At 47.2% G+C, this 23,483-nt stretch overlaps 1 protein-coding gene across 5 annotated transcripts; it reads right to left on the bottom strand.

The window, feature by feature from the left end:
• Positions 1-14,538: 14,538 nt before the first annotated feature.
• LOC141110896 (transmembrane protein 11, mitochondrial-like) lies at positions 14,539-18,408 on the bottom strand. 5 transcript variants are annotated; one of them, XM_073602663.1, is made up of 2 exons: positions 18,228-18,408; positions 14,539-15,092 (listed from the first exon to the last, which is right to left on the bottom strand). In XM_073602663.1, exons 1-2 carry the CDS (start codon positions 18,272-18,274, stop codon positions 14,573-14,575), a joined length of 567 nt encoding a protein of 188 aa, XP_073458764.1. In that variant the 5' UTR covers positions 18,275-18,408; the 3' UTR covers positions 14,539-14,572. The 5 variants fall into 5 exon arrangements, with proteins under 5 accessions (XP_073458764.1, XP_073458765.1, XP_073458766.1 ...); XM_073602664.1 differs by having other exon boundaries at positions 18,217-18,392; XM_073602665.1 differs by having other exon boundaries at positions 18,192-18,347.
• Between the last annotated feature and the right edge of the window lie 5,075 nt (positions 18,409-23,483).

Raw genomic sequence — 23,483 nt, 5'->3', positions numbered from 1 at the left:
TGCTCTCGTGCCTTGCCTGAGTGTGGGGTTTACTCCGACAATGTGACTCCTTGTAAGACATGCCTGCGATTCAAGCCCCCTCCTGGAGTGTCGAAAGATTGAGCTCTTTGTGTGGGATAAGGTGAAAAGGCTTTTAGAGGATCTCTGGTCAGGAGAACTTGCACAATACATTGCCACTGGTAACTATATATTAAAGATGTGTTGCTAATACTATTATGTTTTTAGCTACAATGTATAATCAATGAATGTAAATTCTTTCATAGCAGACCAAACCTCTGAAGAAGACCCTTCTGGGTTGAAAAGTGTCACGATTCATGCACAACCAGCATTTACTACATTGAATGTTGTGTATTACTGTGTCTGCATTTATTGTATTGATTTTTACTTCTGGTACTAGAGCTCACATTTTAATTTCACTGTTATTATGATATGATTGTCATCAATAAAGCTATAAATTTTACTCCATATGAGTTACGTTTACATTTTTTTGCTGCCTAGAAAACCCCACCCCTGGGGGACACTTCCCTTTTTGTAGATACTATTTGGGGTGTGCAGCATTGTTTCTTTGCTCCTATATGTGTTTCCCCTATACATGGACTGTGGGAGGTAACCAATCTCTTTCGCTGCATTAAATACTTTCAATAGTAGTGGCAGTATGAGCCCTTCATATTGCTTATATATCTCAATGGGCAGGCCGCCATCTCCCGGGGCTTTAGAATTGGGAAACGACCCTGTCGCTAACTGTAATTCTTTTAAAGTCGGGGGTCCTCTAATATCTCTCTGGAGGATCTAGTCATGCTAGGCAATTGGACAGTGTCTAGGTAGTCATTCAAGGATTCCAGTGAATACGTTTGTTTAGATTCATATAAGTCTGAGTAAAATCTCACAAGTTCTGTCATAATCTGGTCTGGGGAGTTAGTCACCCTACCTAGGTGTGTACGTAATGCCCCGATAGCGGGGGACACTTGTTGGGAGTGGGCTATCTTTGCCAAAAGGTGCCCAGTGTGCTCACCCTCCTCATAGAAAGCCACTCTAGCAAAGAACCTCTTTTTCTCCTCAACCGAGGTCGTGATTCGGTATAGAGCTTCCTGAGCCGAAAGCCACGCCTCCCTGTTACCATCTGTCCGGTTAGCAATAAATTAACTTTCCAAGTCTAATGCCATCTGTTCTATTCCCTCCCCTGAGCATCCGTTTTTCTCTTAATGGCTTGAATTTCTCTAATAAAATTGCCTCTCAAAACAGCCTTAAAGGTCTCCCAGGCAGTGTCCACTCTCGCCCCATCTGCGTGAACACGCCAAAGTCTATAATTTGAGATTCCGTCTGCGGGAAGGGAAGAGGTGTAACCAAAATGCATTCATCTTCCATGGAGCCTTGGCTACTGTGGAGCGAGATCGTACCTCCAGTGTCACAATAAGTGGTGAGTGATTCGATATACTCCCGAGGGCATAGTTCACCTCTGAAATGTAGCGTTCAGCTGCAAAAGAACATATACATAAGTCTATCCGTGACAGTGTTGAATAACTCTTATGCCCCGTACACACGGGCGGACTTTTCGGCAACAAAGGTCAGACAGTCTTTCCGACAGACTTTTGAACGAACGGACTTGCCTACACACGATCACACCAAAGTCCAACGGATTCGTACGTGATGACGTACGACCGGACTAAAAAAAGGAAGTTCATAGCCAGTAGCCAATAGTTGCCCTAGCGTCAGTTTTCGTCCATCGGACTAGCATACAGTCGAGCGGATTTTTCGATAGGAACTGGGTCCAGCAGAGTTCCGACGTATCACAGTGTCTGCTGTGAGATGGGTCTCCTGTAATGCATATATGTAGCAAGTAGGCATTTCCTTAACAAGGAGGACACCATGGTACGCTTCAAGGGATCATGTAGCCCCTGAATGTTCCAAGATATGAGTGTCACCGTTGTCATCGGAGAAGCAGTGAGAAATCGCCTGCAGAAGGGACACGGCCCCCTCCCAGAGTGGCCCCACATAGGGAGTGAATCATGTCTGGTCTCCCAGTGTTGCTCAATTGTGATTGTCGACTCTGTCTCACAGTGTCGGGTGCTGCAGTCCTGTATGTATGGCGATAAAATCCTTCTGTTCTGGAACCAGCTTTTTCAAAGTAATGACATAAGGCGCACAACGGTGCGTTAACCATGTGAACATTTCCCACCTGTGGCGGGTCAATTGCCTGCAAGGGGCTGTTTCTTATCAGAGCACAAGCTTTGTCTACTCCTGGACACCGATTGGGTCAATTGGAACTTCAAAACTTTACGGGACAACAGGTCCCTTGAGCCATCAGTACGGCCGCTAACGGCGGCAAAAAAGTCACAGGGGACCATTTGTAATTGCATTAGCATGTATAATCTCAGTTCCGAACTCGCATGTTGTCAGTAGCTTTAGCCAGGCATGAGGTGGACTGCGTCTCCCTGAGCATAGCAGGTAGCTTGTCTTCAATTCCACTGATCCTGCTCTCTGCCGCTGTGGTTCTCTCTCTCTTATTTTCTGTATGTCTTGCGTTATTAAGCTGACCTCTTCCCTTAGACCACCAAACCTTTCCTGTAAAGTGTTCACTGAGGCTGTACATTTGTTGACTGCTAGCAGCCAGGGTTGGTTGTTCTCCCCCCTCCTCACCAGGGTCCTCAGATGTCTCTGCCATATCAGTGCAGTCATTAGCCTGGTCAAACATGGCGGCCGCCCCCTGTTCTCTCTCTCCCTCCTCCATATCAGTGTCATTAGAGTCTGTGCCGTTGTCCAGGGACTGCCCTCCTGCCATGCCCGATTTCTCTGTCATTTTCTGGGCATAACAGCACGTCTTTGGGGTGATCACCGGTACAGTCTTTGGGGTATTGCAACTGTTTACTTACTGCGTCCTTGGCTCTCTCTTTCTCCCCGCCTCGCGCCTTCTGTGTGGACGCGGAGGCGACGCCGTTTTGGTAATCCATCCTCGGGCCGTCTCCATGGTTCCCATCATTACCGCTATGCGTGATTAATCTGCAGCAGGGTGTGGAGGAGATGTTCCCCCGTGCTAGGTGTCTGAAAGCGGGTGGTTTAGGGTGCCGGAAACCGGATCAGATCATGATAAAACCGGTAGCTCTGTGAATAAGCGTCTGCTCACATGCTGCGCTGGCCACGTACCCGTACAGAGACATCCTTGATGAAAACCTGCTCCAGACCACTCTGGACCTCAGACTGGGGCAAAGGTTCACCCTACAGTAGGACAACGACCCTAAGCACTCAGCCAAGATAACTAAGGAGTGGTTATAGGACAACTCTGAATGTCCTTGAGTGGCTCAGCCAGAGCCCAGAGTAAAACCCGATTGAACATCTCTGGAGAGATCTGAAAATGGTTGTGCACCGACACTCCCTATCCAACCTGATGGAGCTTGGGAGGTCCTGCAAAGAATTGGGGAAACTGCCCAAAAATAGGTGTGCCAAGCTTGTAGCATCATACTCAAAAAGACCCGAGGCCCTAATTGGTGCCAAGGGTGCTTTAACAAAGTATTGAGCAAAGGCTGTGAATACTTATGTACATGAGATTTCTTTCGTTTTTTTTTAATTTTTTAATACATTTGCAAAGATTTCAAACTTCTTTCACGTTGTTATTATGGGGTATTGTTGTAGAATTTTGAGGAAAATAATAAATTTAATCCATTTTGGAATAAGGCTGTAACCTAACAAAATGTGGAAAAAGTGAAGTGCTGTGAATACTTTCCAGATGCACTGTACCCGCATCACAAAGATCTGAACAGGCATAGTTCACCTTTACCAAAACGTTGCTTATGCAAGTAAGGATGGCCTGTAAATAAAAACAAATTGAACAGCTTTGACCAAAGTTGAAGAACGCGCTTCCTATAGATGTAGGTTGTTTCTTACCCCCCAAAGCCTGACTGAAAACTTCCCTGAGATCATATCATCCTGTCCTGCCTTGTTGCTAGGACGTTGCTAAGGGATCCCTAGCTCTTAGCACTGACATGCAATAAAATGCAAGGAAAACATATATACATTTCCATCCATTTTATGCGCATTTTTACGCAAGTTACCTTGCGTTGATCTGCATTTTAGCGCACTTGTAAAATGCAGGTAAATGCATAGACACATACATTTTTTTTTTTTTATGTGTCCGGTTTACACAACACTGTGTTGACCTGCAACATGTATGCCTTTTAACACAAAGCAGGTCAATGCAGCGTTGTAGTGTCATACCTCCCAACTGTACCTCATTTGGAGAGACTAATCCTCTGTTAGCTACTTTTACACTGCTCTGTATAAAAAATGCATATGTATTTTTGCCGCGTTTCACATCCCACTATTCTAATAAGATTTTCATGCAATTTCCAGTGCGACTATTGATGCAACTTCATTACGGCTTTAGAAGTTCTCAGGACCTGGTTCAAAGAATTGCATGCCAAGGAAATTTTTATATTCCAACATCATGTTCATATTATATTCTGACTTCAGTGCAATTTCAGCCCCATAGACTCCTATGTCAGTGTTTCTCAACTCCAGTCCTCAAGGCGCCCCCAACAGGTCATGTTTTCAGTATGTCCCTCACCTGTGCAAAATAATGGGAAGCCTGAAAACATGACCTGTTGGGGTGCCTTGAGGACTGGATCTGAGAAACACTGTCCTATGTCATCTCACAGAAGTCGCAGCAGCATAGATATGCCACTTTCATGGATCAGTGTTTTGTTTTTGTTTTTTTAACCCTCACCTCTCCTCCCTGCTCATCCTTGCTACCTAAAAGCTAGGTTCACACGGGTGCAGTTTTCATTCTTCCTTCGATGGATCGATCCTTCCTATGGTCGATCGATCCTTCAATCGACCATTCAATTGAAGGAAGCATAGAACGATTGATAGAAATAAGGGTTGATCCATCGAAGAAAGGCTTGATCAAAGGAAGGATCAAATGATCGATGGAATAATTGAACGATTTGAACGATCAAAGGAAGGATCAATTAATCGAAAGAAGGATTGATTGAAGGAAGGATTGATTAAGCGATCAATGGAAGGATTAATTGATCGAAAGAAGGATTGAACAATGGAAGGGTCGATTTATAGATGGGAGGATCGCTTGATCAAAGGAAGGATTGATCAAAAGCAGTGTCAATCGAGCGATCAAGGGAAGGCTCCAAAATCACAGCTGTATCAAAACCGATGAATAAAGGATCACCAGGGAGGAGAGGTGAGGGTTTAAAAAAAAAAACACCAAATCCATCAAAGTCGCATAGGAATGCTTCTTATCTATACTGATGCAACTTCTGTGAGATAACATAGAAGTCTATGGGGGCTGAAATCACAAGTCCACCAGGAAACGTTTCCAAAATCGCACTGTGCAGAGTTGATTAAAAGAGCACCATTGAATATAATGTGTTTTCCCTTGTCATGCTATTCTGCGTTTGAGAACTTCCCACAGGTACATTGCATTTTTGATGCGGCTTCCATTAATTTTAATGGAGGGATGCGTTTTTGGTGCATTTTTTTTACTGCACCAAACATGCATCAAATATGTAACAAGCAGGATTTTTTTTTTTAACTGCAAGTGAACAGTTTCAGGAGATACATAGGATTAAAAGGGATGCTGTTTTCTTCTGCTTTTTTTTGTTTTCTTTTTTAACAATACATTTTTATTGAAAGTTTTCATAAACAAACAACAAGGTAATAAACATTCTAAGACAATAGTAGTCAGAAGTGTCATGATAGTTTCAATAAAGAGCAATAATGTAATGTAAATACCCATTACCCCAACAGGGCTCACACTAACAGGTTCTTCTGCTTTTTTAAGACCCCTTTCACACGAGGCAGTGCGGCCGTTAGCGGTAAAGCGCCGCTAGTTGTAGCAGTGCTTTACGGCTGTTATAGCGGCGCTTTTAATCCCTGCTAGCGGCCGAGGAAAGGGTTAAAAGCGCCCATTTTGCAGCGCTGCCGAAGTGCTTTGGCATTGCTGCCCATTCATTTCAATGGGCAGGGTCGGTGGAGGAGCGGTGTATACAGCACTCCCACACCACCCCAAAAATGCTGCTTGCAGAACTTTTTTTCCCGTCCTGCAAGCGCACCGCCCCAGTGTGAAAGCACTTAGGCTTTTACACTCGGGTGGCTTGAGAGATGCTTTTCAGGCACTATTTTTAGCGCTAAACCATCTGAAAAGCACCCTAGTGTGAAAGGGGTCTTGCTGAACAAAAACAGATCAGCGTGAAAGCAGCCTTTGGAAACAAATCCCTCTGTCCCTCATTTTGGACCTCTATAATAACTTCAATACCTAAAGAAGGGGTGCTAAACCTTTTTCAGGAGTGAGGGCCACTTTAGCAACTTTTAACTAGTCGCGGGCCACAATGAGCGGAGCGGGCAGATAACAGGTCCGTGCCCGCTCTGCATATGCAGAACGGACACAGCCCGCTCTCCTCTATGGGCCCTCCAATCCTCTCCAATGAAAAAAAAAAGGAAAAGTGCCCCTGTCCTCCCATGTTCGCACGCAAAGGCGAATGCGTGTGTCAGTTCCGCACACTAGCAAACAGCGATCGTTCCACACATGTGAGGTATCACTGCGAACATCAGATCATGGGCAGAAATTCTAGTACCAGAGCTCCTATGTAAATCTAAAATGGTAACATGTAAAGGCTTTTAAAGCATTGCCTATGTATAGTAAAATTTACATCTGCGTGTCCACGTTGCATGGGCATGTGCAATTTTAAAGCAAGTGGGGTGGGACAAATTTAGATGGAAGGGGCGCCCATTTTTAGGGCAGCACAAAACCAAAATACACCACTGCACCCAATACCAGGTTGGTGTCTAAGAAAGAAGCTGGGAGGGGTGTCACACTAAAAGATACTGGCAATATTATTCTTGGCCCCTGGTTTTACTACATTTTTCACAGAAACAAGGTCTGGAGATCAGATCAGCCTAGAATTTGAACATAGCGGAAGAGAGTTGCATGCTGCTGAAGTTATGTAGTGCCTACTCTTTAAACTTGTTAACTTTTTTTCCTCATCGACAGAGCAACAACAAAAGTAAACACAGCGCCCACAGCACTGCGGACAGCCCACCACTGAGGCCAGATGAGAAGGAAAAAGACCTGTAAAATCACTTGACTACCTTTTAAAGTGGTTGTAAAGGCTGAAGGTTTCTTTACCTACAGCCCCCCCCCCTCAATACTCATCTGAGCCCCCTCTCGGTCCAGCGATCTGAACAAGAGCCTCGATTGTCCCAGGACTCCCTCTCCTCACTGGCTAAGGCAACAGCGGGAGTCAATGTCAATTACAGCCAATGAATCAATGAGGAGAGAGTGGGGCTAAGCTGCGGCTCTGTGTTTCTTATGGATGCATAGAGCAGGACTCGGGAGTGAGCACGCACCAGTGGCTTGCTATTGGGGGCATTGGTCAAGGGAAAGGAGCTAGCAGGGGACCCGAAAAGAGAAGAGCCACTGAAAGAACTTCTGTGAACTGAGGATGATTTGCTCCACAGTATCTGCAGCTACACAGGGTGTTTTAAAGCTCATTTATCACTAGTTATGAATAAGTAAATTGTGAATGTCCATAACCTGACCACACATTTACATTATTAATGTAATCAACTGCCTAGTGCAGGGGTGTCCAATCTTTTTTCCAAGAGGGCCAGATTTGATGAATAGAACATGCTTGAGGGCCGACCATTTTGCCTGACATTCTTAAACCATTAAAATTTGGTCTAAGTGTGTCCATCCGAGCACTAATACACGGCCCAACAAGAATTCTCTTGCCTTTGTGCTGTGTGTGGTGAATAGATGAGCTTGGGCGTGTTATTTGGATATACCGGATTTAATCTGCTTATAACATGCACCTTCACTTTAAAAATGAAGTTTCAGGAAAAAAAATCTTAAATTTTAAATAAAGAACTGTGAAGCAAAATAAGGGTCAGTGCCCATCAATGCAGCCTAATCAGTGCCCATCTGCGGCCCCCACTCCATTGCCATGAATGTGGCCCCCACTGTATTGACATGAATGCAGCCCCCACCGTATTGACATGAATGCAGCCCCCACCGTATTGACATGAATGCAGCCCCCACCGTATTGACATGAATGCAGCCCCCACCGTATTGACATGAATGCAGCCCCCACCACATTAACATGAATGCAGCCCCCACCACATTAACATGAATGCAGCCCCCACCGTATTGACATGAATGCAGCCCCCACCGTATTGACATGAATGCAGCCCCCACCGTATTGACATGAATGCAGCCCCCACCGTATTGACATGAATGCAGCCCCCACCACATTCACATGAATGCAGCCCCCACCACATTCACATGAATGCAGCCCCCACCGTATTGACATGAATGCAGCCCCCACCGTATTGACATGAATGCAGCCCCCACCGTATTGACATGAATGCAGCCCCCACCGTATTGACATGAATGCAGCCCCCACCACATTGACATGAATGCAGCCCCCACCGTATTGACATGAATGCAGCCCCCACCGTATTGACATGAATGCAGCCCCCACCGTATTGACATGAATGCAGCCCCCACCGTATTGACATGAATGCAGCCCCCACCGTATTGACATGAATGCAGCCCCCACCGTATTGACATGAATGCAGCCCCCACCGTATTGACATGAATGCAGCCCCCACCGTATTGACATGAATGCAGCCCCCACCGTATTGACATGAATGCAGCCCCCACCGTATTGACATGAATGCAGCCCCCACCACATTCACATGAATGCAGCCCCCACCGTATTGACATGAATGCAGCCCCCACCGTATTGACATGAATGCAGCCCCCACCGTATTGACATGAATGCAGCCCCCACCGTATTGACATGAATGCAGCCCCCACCGTATTGACATGAATGCAGCCCCCACCACATTCACATGAATGCAGCCCCCACCGTATTGACATGAATGCAGCCCCCACCGTATTGACATGAATGCAGCCCCCACCGTATTGACATGAATGCAGCCCCCACCACATTCACATGAATGCAGCCCCCACCACATTGACATGAATGCAGCCCCCACCGTATTGACATGAATGCAGCCCCCACCGTATTGACATGAATGCAGCCCCCACCGTATTGACATGAATGCAGCCCCCACCGTATTGACATGAATGCAGCCCCCACCGTATTGACATGAATGCAGCCCCCACCGTATTGACATGAATGCAGCCCCCACCACATTGACATGAATGCAGCCCCCACCACATTGACATGAATGCAGCCCCCACCACATTGACATGAATGCAGCCCCCACCACATTGACATGAATGCAGCCCCCACCACATTGACATGAATGCAGCCCCCACCACATTGACATAAATACGGCAGCCCCCACCACATTGACATGAATGCAGACTCACCATTGCTGTCAGTGCAGCCTGATTCATGTCCATCTGCAGCCTTGGAGGAGACAGGGAGGGGGCGGGACGAGCGCCAACAGATATACAGGAGAAATTCCTGTTTACACGGCGGCCTCTTTAATTGAAAGTCCCGCCTCCTATGATGGACAAAACAATTGTCCAATGGCAGCGCAGGAGACGGGACTTCCTTTTACACAGGACGCCGTGTAAACAGGAAATTCTCCTGTATCCTGTACGGCGCTTGTCCCGCCCCCTCCAAGGCAGCCAGCATATCTATCTTTTATGGCCCCCGGCGCTCGGGGATTTGTTGGGGGCCACAAAAGATATATATGTCAAAATTACCAGGCGGGCCGTCCGAAACCGGACCGCGGGCCGCGATTGGCCCGCGGGCCGGACTTTGGACATGCCTGGCCTAGTGTAATACATTTTTCAATGCAGTCTGTCATTTATGCATTATTGCTGCATTGACTAAATTCAGTCCAATGCTTGCTAGAAAAAAAAAAGCAAACAGGCCAAAATAGATTACTAGGAATGTTTCAATGAGTGGTGAGCTTCCATGTGAGAGGATGTGTTAATGTGTTAGGGTGGTTTCACACTGCCCCGCTGCAGTGCGGGTGGAGCGCAGTGTACCCACAGTTTTGGTGCGGGCTAGCTTTGCTTTGCCATAGACTTCTACTATGTCCTGCAGTTTTGGTGTGTTTCCTGAAAGTGCACCAAAGTTCCTGCATACAGAACTTTTGGTGCTTGGCCTTTTGCAAGAGCCAAAACCAGTGTCACAGTTTTATTCAATCTCACCTTCTGCGGGTCACAGAAAGTATAATCTCCTCCACATCTGATCTTTTTGTTAGACTATAGCAAGCAGCAGATGTCTATCTACCTAAGAAAACAAATGATCTGCTTTGCATACTCTGCAGTGACAGGTTAAAACATAGCCAGTATGGGCAGGTTCACCAGACGTACCAGTGCATACTGTAGGTACCACTGAGGCACCACCAAGAGCAAAGGCTGGGTAAGTTTAAGGAATGTGATTAACAATAAACCTCGAGATGTAAAGCTATGATCTGCTCTGAGGCAGTAAAGCACACTTCAGTATTTTCAGCATTTAATCAGAGAGGCAGCATGAAAAATAGCTGCTCTATGCCAGACTGTTAAAGGATAGGTCCAACTTTAGGAACGTTACACCTGTTTAGGGTGTAACGTTACTAAATCACCTACACCAGGCAGGAGATCCTCTCCCCACACCCACTGTCACAATTCAAAAACAACGGCCACATCATTCATTCACAGAGTTCTTTGAATGAATGAACTAAACTGCCGTTAGCCATTGTGGCTGACAGCTTGTAGTTCTCAATGACCTACCAGGGCGCTGTTGAGCATCCTTGTAGTTCATTGATCTTTCTGCTATTTAGTAACTACCTGCCTGGAGGTATGGGCAGACAGCTGCATTGAGTCTGCAGGAACCTTGTATTGCACTTGCCATCTGCTGATCGTAGATGCAATGCTTTACAGACTGTAAAGAAAAACCAAATGTTAAATTCATATTTTTATACCTGCAAAAAAAATGTGCATTTCTTTTTTTTCTAAGGTGAACTTATCCTTTAGACGATTTATACTGTGTAATGTCAAATTTACAAATTGGAATAACTTCCAATATATGTTTTGTTAGGAGAGCCGCCTCTTACCAAAATTCTTCTGAACAGTCCTTACACATGTACTGTGTGCATCCACATCCTTCTTAAATATGACAGTGCAAGATTTTTTTTTTTTTCTTTTTTTTTGCATAATCCTGCTTGGGCCAAAGCCCCTAGAGCATTATATGGTCACTCAAACAATAAACATGCTTACAGGGTAATGTCCTCTTCACTGTGCTGCTTCTGCATTGTGCAGTCAGAGGCTGAAATGAGTCCCTGACCAGACTATCGCTCAACTGTAGCCTAGACTGCAAGATGCAAAAGGTGGCTGTGTGGTCTGGCAGAGATGCCTGGATCAAAAGAATGGCTGATCAGAATTTGTTTACCTGTTTGCATTGGGTTAAATTTTAAAGCTTTCAAAAATCAAGTGCAACAGTGCTGCTTGTTTACACATCTGCGGCGCTCATAAATGTATCATCTGTTCTTTGCCCATTGATGCACTCTTCGTGTTGGAGCAGATGTAAAACATAAAATTTCCCTCAAATGCATCTGACTGGATAATATAGTAACTGTTGATTGGTTTCTCAAATAATTACCTCCAAATGTGCAAACTAACATCGTGGGGACTGGAAGATCCCCTTGGCAGGGACAGACATTTGCTGTTTCAGGCACATTTCTTAATAAAGTGGCAAATAAAATATTTTTGGTCAGTTTGACTTCGAAGTATCTCTAAAACCAAAAAGCCTGACATAGACCCCTTTCACACTGGAGGCATTTTTCAGGTGCTTTAGCATTAAAAATAGTGCCTCAGCTGCAGTCCCAGTGTGAAAGTCCGAGTGCTTTCACACTGTGGTGCTGCGCTGGAAGGGCGTCACAAAAAAGTCCTGCAAGTAGCTTCTTTGCAGCACTGTAGGAGCAGTGAATACACTGCTCCTAAAGCCCCCCTGCTCATTAAAATCAATGGGCAGCACCGCTGGCAAAGCGTCGTTACAGCAGCATTTTGCCGGCGGTTTTAACCCCTTATCGGCCACTAGCAGGGGTTAAAAGTGCCCCACTAGCAACCTAATAGCGCAGCTAAAATGACAGTAAAGCGCCACTAAAAATAGCGCCGCTTTACCGCCGACACCCGGGTGCTGGCAGTGTGAAAGTGCCCTAAGTTCACACTGGCACTGAAAACAGGCATTTGAGGGGCAATTTTATTGCCCCTCACGCCTATACAAATTATACAATGGACAGCACACGGTGCTGTTCACATTGTCAAAACATGAAGCGTTAGCATCACTTCAAAATTGAAGCCTCATGTTAAGTCTAGAGGCGTTTGGAGTCTACGGCATGCGGTAATGTTGGGACATTATGTCTGGTGCGAATTTCCCCTAACATTAGCTGGTTGTTAAGGAGCCGGGTTCCCCTATGACAGCTGAATATAAAAAAATAAATAAAACCATTGCCAGCAATAAAAAAAATAAAAAATTGTGAAAAAAAGTGGCCTGCCCCCCCCCCCCCCCAATCCATACCAGGCCTTCGGGTCTGGTACAGATTTTAGGGGAACCTCATGCCAAAAATCTAAAAAAAAAAAAAAAAAAATGGCATGGGGTCCCCCAGGAAAGGGGTGGGGGGAACAAGCACCCCCCCCGAACCAAACCATAGCATGGGGGGGGGGGGAATGGTTTGGGACAAGGGGTGCTTTGCCCCCCCCCCACAAAGCATCTTGTCCCCATGTTGACATAGAAAAGAGCCTCTTCCCCACAACCCTGGCTGGTGGTTGTGGGGGTCTGCAGGCAGGGGGCTTGTGGAAATCTGGAAGCCCCATTCAACATGGGTGGTCCTGAGATCCTAGAAACCCCCCCATGTGAACGAGTAGGGGTACATTGTACCCCTACTCATTCACCCAAAAAAGTGTCAAGAAGAAAGAAAAACGCAGAGACAGTTTTTGACAATTCCTTTATTAAAAAAAATAAAAACAACGTCCCTGGGGTCTAGATCCAACATCAATTACAACACCCATCGCCACCCTGAAAAAAAAAAAAAGTGCATGGTTGGTTGGCGATGTCATAAGGGGCGGTGCCAACAGGTGGCTCCGCCCCTTGGCTATTTAAGAAATGTCAAATGCGGAAGCCTTCGGCGCAAATGGCAGCGTGATTAACGATGGTTGTACACCAGGGGTTTTTCTTTTTGACACTCTTTTTAGTGAATGAGTAATCATTCACATGGGGGGGGGGGGGGGGGGTGCTGGGATCTGAAGGCCCCCTTCCAGGTTCCGATAAGCCCCCTGACCACAGAAAAAAAAGTGAGCTGCTGCTGTGTGTGTGTGTGTGTATATTCACCGGCCCTGCTCTCTCCTCATTGGCTCACTGGCTGTGATTGACAGTAGCCAGAGCCTATGGCTCCTAGTGCTGTCTCAGCCAATGAGGAAGAGACCCAGGAGAGCTGCTGCTCTCCTGCACATCACTGGATTGAGATGGGGCTCAGATAAGTATTGGGGGGAGGCTGCTGCTGCACACAGAAGGTTTTTTACCTACATGTATAGAATTCACAAAGGTAAAAAAGACCTTGAGCCTTTACAACCACTTACAGTTCTCACCACTATTTTATTTAAATTGGTCATACCATCCAAAGTGATATTTACATTATAGGTTCTGTCTGGTGGGCTGAGTCCTCCTATAGCTCCCTACATTTCTTGAGGACTCTAGCAGCATGACAGCTCCATCATATTTCCAGGTCCTGTTCCTGTCCACCTGGGAGTGTGGAGTATTCCCTCCCATCTAGAGATCCTTGCACTTCTCCTGTTAATTCATCTAATGACTATGGCACATTTGCGATCCTGGTTTGTTAAAAGGCAGACAAAATACTTATCTGTTTTCACATTGTGGCTCCTTTACCAGATGGATCAGCGAAGTGTTACTCCTGAAGTAGATACCGCACGGTTTCTGCTAACTAGGAAGTAACGTCTATCTGTCTACGCCAGTGAGGGTGTGACGCCTTGAAAACACACTAGTTACTCTGCCCTCTTTAGTGATCCCGCCACAAGTGAATTGTTGTTGTACATAGGACTTACAAAGAAACTGTGCTTTAACCACTTCAATACTGGGCTTTTTCACCCCCTTTCTGCCCAGACAAATTTTCACCTTTCAGTACTGTTGCACTTTAAATGCAACACTGTACCCAAATTACATTTATATCAGTTACTTGAGAGCAGGAAGATCAATGAACTACTGGAGCACTCTCCAGCTCCCTCGTAGTTTATTGGGAACTACAAACTATCAGCTTCAATGGCTGACGGTACTTGTGGTCTATTTACAGTAATCACAGGAAACTGGATGAATGATGTAGGTGGAGATCCCCCGCCCACTGTCACAATTGGGGGGGTTGCAGATGCTGGAACATGTTACATGTTCCACCCCACAAAACGAGCAGAACATGTAACATGCTCCAAAGGCGAACTTATCCTTTAAGACACAGTTGGAACAAAGCACTAGGGGTTGCAGAGCCTTCCCACATCTAAAACGTAACGTGATACTCTTACAAACGCAGACCCATGATATAAAGGAGAAAGCCAAATAATTAGGTCAGTATCTTTACTGTAAGAACATTTATGCTACCAGTCTGTACACAATTCAAAAACCTTTTTGGCACAGTATACTAGGGCAGTCAGTGCAATAAAATTGTGTAGTCTTTTGCGTTGTGTGTCCTCTTTCCGGACCAATACTACAGGAGAAGAAGTCCTTAGAGTCCCTGGGGGGAGCAGCGCAAGCTTTTGCCCACTCAGATCGACCTGATAATGACAACATGGATCAGACTGCCAGGAGACACTATAAAGGGCAGCACATGCCACACTTAAGGCTCCGGCTGGTAGTCCTAAATAATGAGCAGAGGAGCTAGGAAGGCCAAGAGGTGTCAAAAAACAAACAATTCCTGTTACAACTGAAGTTCTGTGTAGACAATTGCCCACTGAAATCCAGCGGGCAGTCTCATCTCCCAGGCGTGCTGGTTCAATCACAATATATTGATACTGGTGTTCGAGTGCAGCATCTAATTCTGCTTCAAACTGTTCTTGGGAGAAGTCACCATCATAAACTTCATGAATTACATAGTAATCCATATGTGGCAGATCAATCCTGCAAAACAAAGAAAGCAAGTTTGTTAGTATTTTTTTGTAAAATTATTTTTATTATGTCATAAAACAACAACACAACATATACATAGTACAACCATTCAATCGTATACAAGACCTAGAACTCACTGGAACCCAATAAACCTATCTTACCATAGGCCAATTACTAAACACCTCAACCCACTCACCTCTAGACTGGTTACAGGGCTTTACATTTTTGTTGCCCATGGGTTTTCTTTAACCATTTGACCTCTGGAAAATTTTACCCCCTTCATGACCAAAGCATTTTTTGCTATTCAACACTGCTAATTGGTAATTGTGCGGTCATGCAACATTGTACACAAATTACATTTATATCATTTTTTTTAACACAAATGCAGCTTTCTTTTGGTGGTCCTTGATCACCTTTGGGTTTTTTATTATATAGACTAATAAATACTGAAGATTTTGAAAAAAAAAAAATTTTTTTGCTTTCGGCTATAAAAAATATTTAAAGATAAAATTTTGGCCAAAATGTATTCTGCTACATGTCTTGGTTAAAAAAAAACTCAATAAGTGTATATTGATTGGCTTGCATGAAAGTTATAGCATCTACAAACTATGGTATCTATACTGGAATTTGTATTAATCTGATACTGGTAATGGCAGTGATCAGCGACTTACTAGCGGGACTATGATTGTACGGCGAACAATCTGACACTAACTGAATGCCACTGACATCACCAGGGACACTAATACAGTGATCAGTTCTAATACTGTACGCTGACACTGTACTAATGACACTGGCTGGGAGGGGGCTAACATCAAGGGACAATCAGAGGGTTAACTGTGCGCCAAACAATGTGTGCATTATGTGCTGCTTTTACTAATCGATGTGGGTGATTTTTCTGAAAAAAAAAAAATAGCCACATCACTGCTCGGTGTACATAGCCCTGTGTTGTTAGTAAACACAGGGCTCTGTATTGTGATTCACTAAGCCGATCAGCAGGTCCTGGTCATAAATCATTGGAATCAAAATTACAGAACAGAACGGGCGCACGTGCCCCCTACCTTGATATGCTGGATCACATACATGTATGTGATTCAGCGCAGAGTGGCTGCCCTGTTGCCATATATGTGTATGGGTCAGTCTGTAAGTGGTTAAAGAGGAATTAAAGTCTGAAATACCTACCTTATCCTCTAACAGTTCAACGTCCCTCGCTGGCATCCTCTACTGGGTGCTGGGCTGCGGCTGTCCTCATTGGCTGGTGCAGGATGGATGTCACTCATGCGTCTGAGCAGGAGTTCAGTCCTCCCCAGCATACAGGTTCTGTGCCAGAATGCAAAGCAAGCTGCGCCCGTGCAGCTCATTGTACATTCTAAAAAAAGACTGCAGGCAGATAGGTTTATTTGTGCATATAAAATTTGTAAAAAAAAAAAAAAAAAAAAAACTGCCACCCGTCACAACCCACCGGTGAGGGTACAGTGCCACCCTTCTAAAATCCACCGGTCAGGGTACAGAGCCACCCTTCTAAAATCCACCGGTCAGGGTACAGAGACACCCTTCTAAAATCCACCGGTCAGGGTACAGAGCCACCCGTCACAACCCACCGGTCAGGGTAAAGAGACACCCGTCACAACCCACCGGTCAGGGTAAAGAGCCACCCGTCACAACCCACCGGTCAGGGTAAAGAGCCACCCGTCACAACCCACCGGTCAGGGTAAAGAGCCACCCGTCACAACCCACCGGTCAGGGTAAAGAGCCACCCGTCACAACCCACCGGTCAGGGTAAAGACCCACCGGTCAGGGTACAGAGCCACCCGTCACAACCCACCGGTCAGGGTACAGAGCCACCCGTCACAACCCACCGGTCAGGGTACAGAGCCACCCGTCACAACCCACCGGTCAGGGTACAGAGCCACCCGTCACAACCCACCGGTCAGGGTACAGAGCCACCCGTCACAACCCACCGGTCAGGGTACAGAGCCACCCGTCACAGCCCACCGGTCAGGGTAAAGATCCACCCGTCACAACCCACCGGTCAGGGTAAAGAGCCACCCGTCACAACCCACCGGTCAGGGTAAAGAGCCACCCGTCACAACCCACCGGTCAGGGTAAAGAGCCACCGGTCAGGGTACAGAGCCACCCGTCACAACCCACCGGTCAGGGTACAGAGCCACTCGTCACAACCCACCGGTCAGGGTACAGAGCCACCCGTCACAACCCACCGGTCAGGGTACAGAGCCACCCGTCACAACCCACCGGTCAGGGTACAGAGCCACCCGTCACAACCCACCGGTCAGGGTACAGAGCCACCCGTCACAACCCACCGGTCAGGGTACAGAGCCACCCGTCACAACCCACCGGTCAGGGTACAGAGCCACCCGTCACAACCCACCGGTCAGGGTAAAGAGCCACCCGTCACAACCCACCGGTCAGGGTAAAGAGCCACCGGTCAGGGTACAGAGGCACCCGTCACAACCCATCGGTCAGGGTACAGAGCCACCCGTCACAACCCACCGGTCAGGGTACAGAGCCACCCGTCACAACCCACCGGTCAGGGTACAGAGGCACCCGTCACAACCCACCGGTCAGGGTACAGAGGCACCCGTCACAACCCACCGGTCAGGGTACAGAGGCACCCGTCACAACCCATCGGTCAGGGTACAGAGGCACCCGTCACAACCCACCGGTCAGGGTACAGAGCCACCCGTCACAACCCACCGGTGGGGTCAACGCGCTCCACAATGTACTGGAATAATGGAAGCGCGGCATTGAAGATGACGGTGAGCCCACAGACAATACACAGCGTGTCTGAACACAAGAAATGCCTTACCATAGAACTGGGCAGGGGGAGCCGGTAAAGAGAGATGGTAATGAGAGGAAGATCATAAGAGAATTCATAGAGGGCTGTGCACAGATCACACTATATCCATCCTCTGCACATCATCCCAAGGACGAGGGAAGTTCGGGCACGAGGGAGCCGGGAGGTGAAAGCAGAGGACAGCCTGGACCTCCCCCTCCTGAGCCCTTCACATGTCCGCACTGACACCTAGAGAAGAGCCCCTCCTCCACCCGGGCACAGATATACCGCCACACACAATGTCCGGGTCACACACACACCATGTCATTAGGTATACCCTCTGACCTCTCCGCTACCTCCAGCTCCGCCATTTTAGCCGTGCTCCAGGCTGCACGAACGCCATCTCCAGGCGCCTGCGTCACTAAGGAAGCGGAGTGTAACCAGAGCTGACCCGGGGGTGTCCTCCATTATCAGAGTCTGTCCTCACTGCGGAGCCTGAGCGTCCATCTTGTCAGAGACACAGCCCTACCACCGCTCTCCGCTATGGGGCGCCACATGCACTCCTCAATAGCCATGGTGAGGCGTGTTCCTCTCCCCTCACAATGATGGCGGGAGAAATGTCTTTGCTGTATCCCCCATTCCCATAAACATATGTGTGTCCACCCTCAGCAATACAAACCCCATTTTATCTAATAAAGGCTGTGTACAGCTCAGGAGCCGAGGGGATTTTGAAGCTGTGTTGAACAGTTTTAGCCCCATAGATTTTAATTTAAGGCTACACTCATATGCCACATACACGCGATTGGACATTTCAACAACAAAACCGTGGATTTATTTCCGACGGATGTTGGCTCAAACTTGTCTTGCATACATACAGTCGCACATATGTCGTAAATTCCGAACGTCAAGAACATGGTGACGTACAACACGTACGACGAGCCGAGAAAAATGAAGTTCAATAGCCAGTGCTGCTCTTCTGCTTGATTCCGAGCATGCGTGGAATTTTGTGCGTTGGAATTGTGTACACACGATCAGAATTTCCGAAAACGGATTTTGTTGTCGGAAAATTTGAGAACCAGCTCTCAAATTTTTGTTGTCAGAAATTCTGATAACAAATGTCCGATGGACCCGCACACACGGTCGGAATTTCTGACAACAATCTCACATCGAACATTTGTTGCGGAAATTCCGTCCGTGTGTATGTGGCAATACTGGTGATGGCCTTTGCGAATTGTAGGTGTAGCCGTGGGCCCGTTCACTAAGATAGGGCAGTGGCGGATCTCCATACAGTCAGAGATCAGTCTGTGCATCCAGCAGAGATCATCACAAGTAATCACTGGCTCTACCTAGAGCGGCCACCGGCCTTTTATAGTGAACGGGCCGATGGACACCCGGACACAATATTCAGACCAGACTATGGCTTCACAGCAGGGTTGCTGGCTGCAGTTGTCTAAGCCGGGAGTGTCTGTTACACTCTCACACTGCGCAAAGACAGCACTAACATCCCCCCTCTCCCACACACACACAGACGTGGGAGAGGGCTCGATCTGTTCCTCTCCCAAACACACAGACGGGGGAGAGTGCTCGATCTGTTCCTCTCCCAAACACACAGACGGGGGAGAGTGCTCGATCTGCTCCTCTCCCACACACACAGACGGGGGAGAGGGCTCGATCTGCTCCTCTCCCACACACACAGACGGGGGAGAGTGCTCGATCTGCTCCTCTCCCACACACACAGACGGGGGAGAGGGCTCGATCTGCTCCTCTCCCACACACACAGAGGGGGGAGAGTGCTCGATCTGCTCCTCTCCCACACACACAGACGGGGGAGAGGGCTCGATCTGTTCCTCTCCCAAACACACAGACGGGGGAGAGTGCTCGATCTGCTCCTCTCCCACACACACAGACGGGGGAGAGGGCTCGATCTGCTCCTCTCCCACACACACAGAGGGGGGAGAGTGCTCGATCTGCTCCTCTCCCACACACACAGACAGGGGAGAGGGCTCGATCTGCTCCTCTCCCACACACACACAGACGGGGGAGAGTGCTCGATCTGCTCCTCTCCAACACACACAGACGGGGGAGAGTGCTCGATCTGCTCCTCTCCCACACACACAGACGGGGGAGAGTGCTCGATCTGCTCCTCTCCCACACACACAGACGGGGGAGAGGGCTCGATCTGCTCCTCTCCCACACACACACAGAGGGGGGAGAGGGCTCGATCTGCTCCTCTTCCTCCCGCTCCTACCCCTCTGTGTCTGCCCACACTCCAATCCCTGGCGCTGTGCCAAGGATTGTTTACTATGCTTCAGTTTGTGTATTCGAACAAAAGTGAAAGCGAAGCAAAAGGATTTTTCTTGGTACCGCCATAAGACATCACAATGGAATAAAATTGCTAAATTTTATTACAAATTATTTGATCTTACAAAACATTTTGGATAAAACACAAAGAGTAAAATGATCCCTCTATACAGCTGTACTACACCCACACAGTGGATATCACTTGCACCAAAGATTTTAGTCTACGGAGGAGATGTGCATGTAGTCGGTCGAACTCAACATGTTTTCACTGTGACCCGCTTCTTCGGATGAAAATTAGAGGGAATTGAGGTCTATAACAACACAAAATAATACAACATAATACCAATAGCAATAGTGATTATAAAATAAGGTGACCAGATTTTTAAAATGAAATCTGGGGGCATATTTTTTTTTTATTGGCAAATAGTAAAATATTTTAGAAGCATATTCGCCTCAACTTATGCAGTGTATGTGGTATGTGTTTATGGAATGATTGTATGATATATACGTTATTGCTCACATTTCCTCCATAAATAAAGATTTAAAAAAAGATACTTCTTAGAATTTTTTGAGATATGACTACCACATGTTATGAAGATAAGATAGAGACAAAACAGAGTACAGCATTCAGGAGTGCGTTACATAAAGAATGCAGGGCTAAGAAGCGCTTAATGCTACATAAAGAATGCAGGGCTGGGGAGCACGCTACATAAAGAATACAGGGTTCAGGAGTGCCCTACATAAAGAATACAGGGCTCAGGAGTGCGCTACATAAAGAATGCAGGGCTCAGGAGTGCGCGACATAAAGAATGCAGGGCTCAGGAGTGCGCGACATAAAGAATGCAGGGCTCAGGAGTGCGCGACATAAAGAATGCAGGGCTCAGGAGTGCGCGACAAAGAATGCAGGGCTAAGTAACGCTCAGTAGCATGCTACATAAAGAATGCAAAGCTCAGGAGCATGCTACATAAAGAATGCAGGGCTCTGGAGTGCACTACATAAAGAATGCAGGGCTCAGGAGTGCGTTACATAAAGAATGCAGGGCTCAGCGCCACATAAAGAATGCAGGGCTCAGGAGCGCACTACATAAAGAATGCAGGGCTCAGGAGCGCGCTACATAAAGAATGCAGGGCTCAGGAGCGCGCTACATAAAGAATGGAGGGCTCAGGAGCGCGCTACATAAAGAATGGAGGGCTCAGGAGCGCGCTACATAAAGAATGTAGGGCTCAGGAGCGCGCTACATAAAGAATGTAGGGCTCAGGAGCGCGCTACATAAAGAATGTAGGGCTCAGGAGCGCGCTACATAAAGAATGTAGGGCTCAGGAGCGCGCTACATAAAGAATGCAGGGCTCAGGAGCGCGCTACATAAAGAATGCAGGGCTCAGAAGTGCGCTACATAAAGAATGCAGGGCCCAGGAGCGCACTACATAAAGAATGCAGGGCTCAGGAGTGTGCTACATAAAGAATGCAGGGCTCAGGAGTGCGCTACATAAAGAATGCAGGTCTCAGGAGTGCGCTACATAAAGAAGGAAGGGCTAAGTAACGCTCAGTAGCATGCTACATAAAGAATGCAGGGCCCAGGAGCGTGCTACATAAAGAATGCAGGGCTCAGGAGCACGCTACATAAAGAATGCAGGGCTCAGGAGCACGCTACATAAAGAATGCAGGGCTCAGGAGTGCGTTACATAAAGAATGCAGGGCTCAGGAGTGTGCTACCTAAAGAATGCAGGGCTCAGGAGTGCACTACATAAAGAATGCAGGGCTCAGGAGTGTGCTACATAAAGAATGCAGGGCTCAGGAGTGCGCTACATAAAGAATGCAGGGCTCAGGAGTGCGTTACATAAAGAATGCAGGGCTCAGGAGTGCGCTACATAAAGAAGGAAGGGCTAAGTAACGCTCAGTAGCATGCTACATAAAGAATGCAGGGCCCAGGAGCGTGCTACATAAAGAATGCAGGGCTCAGGAGCACGCTACATAAAGAATGCAGGGCTCAGGAGCACGCTACATAAAGAATGCAGGGCTCAGGAGCATGCTACATAAAGAATGCAGGGCTCAGGAGCATGCTACATAAAGAATGCAGGGCTCAGGAGTGCGTTACACAAAGAATGCAGGGCTCAGGAGTGCACTACATAAAGAATGCAGGGCCCAGGAGTGCGCTACATAAAGAATGCAGGGCTCAGGAGTGCGCGACAAAGAATGCAGGGCTAAGTAACGCTCAGTAGCATGCTATATAAAGAATGCAAAGCTCAGGAGCATGCTACATAAAGAATGCAGGGCTCTGGAGTGCACTACATAAAGAATGCAGGGCTCAGGAGTGCGTTACATAAAGAATGCAGGGCTCAGGAGTGCGCCACATAAAGAATGTAGGGCTCAGGAGCGCACTACATAAAGAATGCAGGGCTCAGGAGCGCGCTACATAAAGAATGGAGGGCTCAGGAGCGAGCTACATAAAGAATGGAGGGCTCAGGAGCGCGCTACATAAAGAATGTAGGGCTCAGGAGCGCGCTACATAAAGAATGTAGGGCTCAGGAGCGTGCTACATAAAGAATGCAGGGCTCAGGAGTGCACTACATAAAGAATGCAGGGCCCAGGAGCGTGCTACATAAAGAACGCAGGGCTCAGGAGCACGCTACATAAACAATGCAGGGCTCAGGAGCACGCTACATAAAGAATGCAGGGCTCAGGAGCATGCTACATAAAGAATGCAGGGCTCAGGAGTGCATTACATAAAGAATGCAGGGCTCAGGAGTGTGCTACATAAAGAATGCAGGGCTCAGGAGTGCACTACATAAAGAATGCAGGGCCCAGGAGTGCGCTACATAAAGAATGCAGGGCTCAGGAGTGCGCTACATAAAGAATGCAGGGCTCAGGAGTGCGCTACATAAAGAATGCAGGGCTCAGGAGTGTGCTACATAAAGAAGAAGGAAGGGCTAAGTAATGCTCAGTAGCATGCTACATAAAGAATGCAGGGCCCAGGAGCGTGCTACATAAAGAATGCAGGGCTCAGGAGCACGCTACATAAAGAATGCAGGGCTCAGGAGCGTGCTACATAAAGAATGCAGGGCTCAGGAGTGCGTTACATAAAGAATGCAGGGCTCAGGAGTGTGCTACATAAAGAATGCAGGGCTCAGGAGTGTGCTACATAAAGAATGCAGGGCTCAGGAGTGCACTATATAAAGAATGGAGGGCTCAGGAGTGCACTACATAAAGATTTCAGGGCTCAGGAGTGTGCTACATAAAGAATGCAGGGCTCAGGAGTGTGCTACATAAAGAATGCAGGGCTCAGGAGCACACTACATAAAGAATGCAGGGC

This window comes from Aquarana catesbeiana, linkage group LG10 (assembly GCF_042186555.1).
Source record: "Aquarana catesbeiana isolate 2022-GZ linkage group LG10, ASM4218655v1, whole genome shotgun sequence".
Lineage (NCBI taxonomy): Eukaryota > Metazoa > Chordata > Amphibia > Anura > Ranidae > Aquarana > Aquarana catesbeiana.
This window is presented reverse-complemented; position numbering and strand designations above follow the sequence as displayed.

Bases quoted from the DNA above. Each gene is read 5' to 3' on its own strand.
- LOC141110896 (XM_073602662.1), bottom strand. From the start codon at position 17,972: ATGAATTCTCTTATGATCTTCCTCTCATTACCATCTCTCTTTACCGGC. The intron at 15,093-17,904 runs GTAAGGCATTTC...TTTGTTTTGCAG, and splicing joins TCCCCCTGCCCAGTTCTATG to GATTGATCTGCCACATATGG.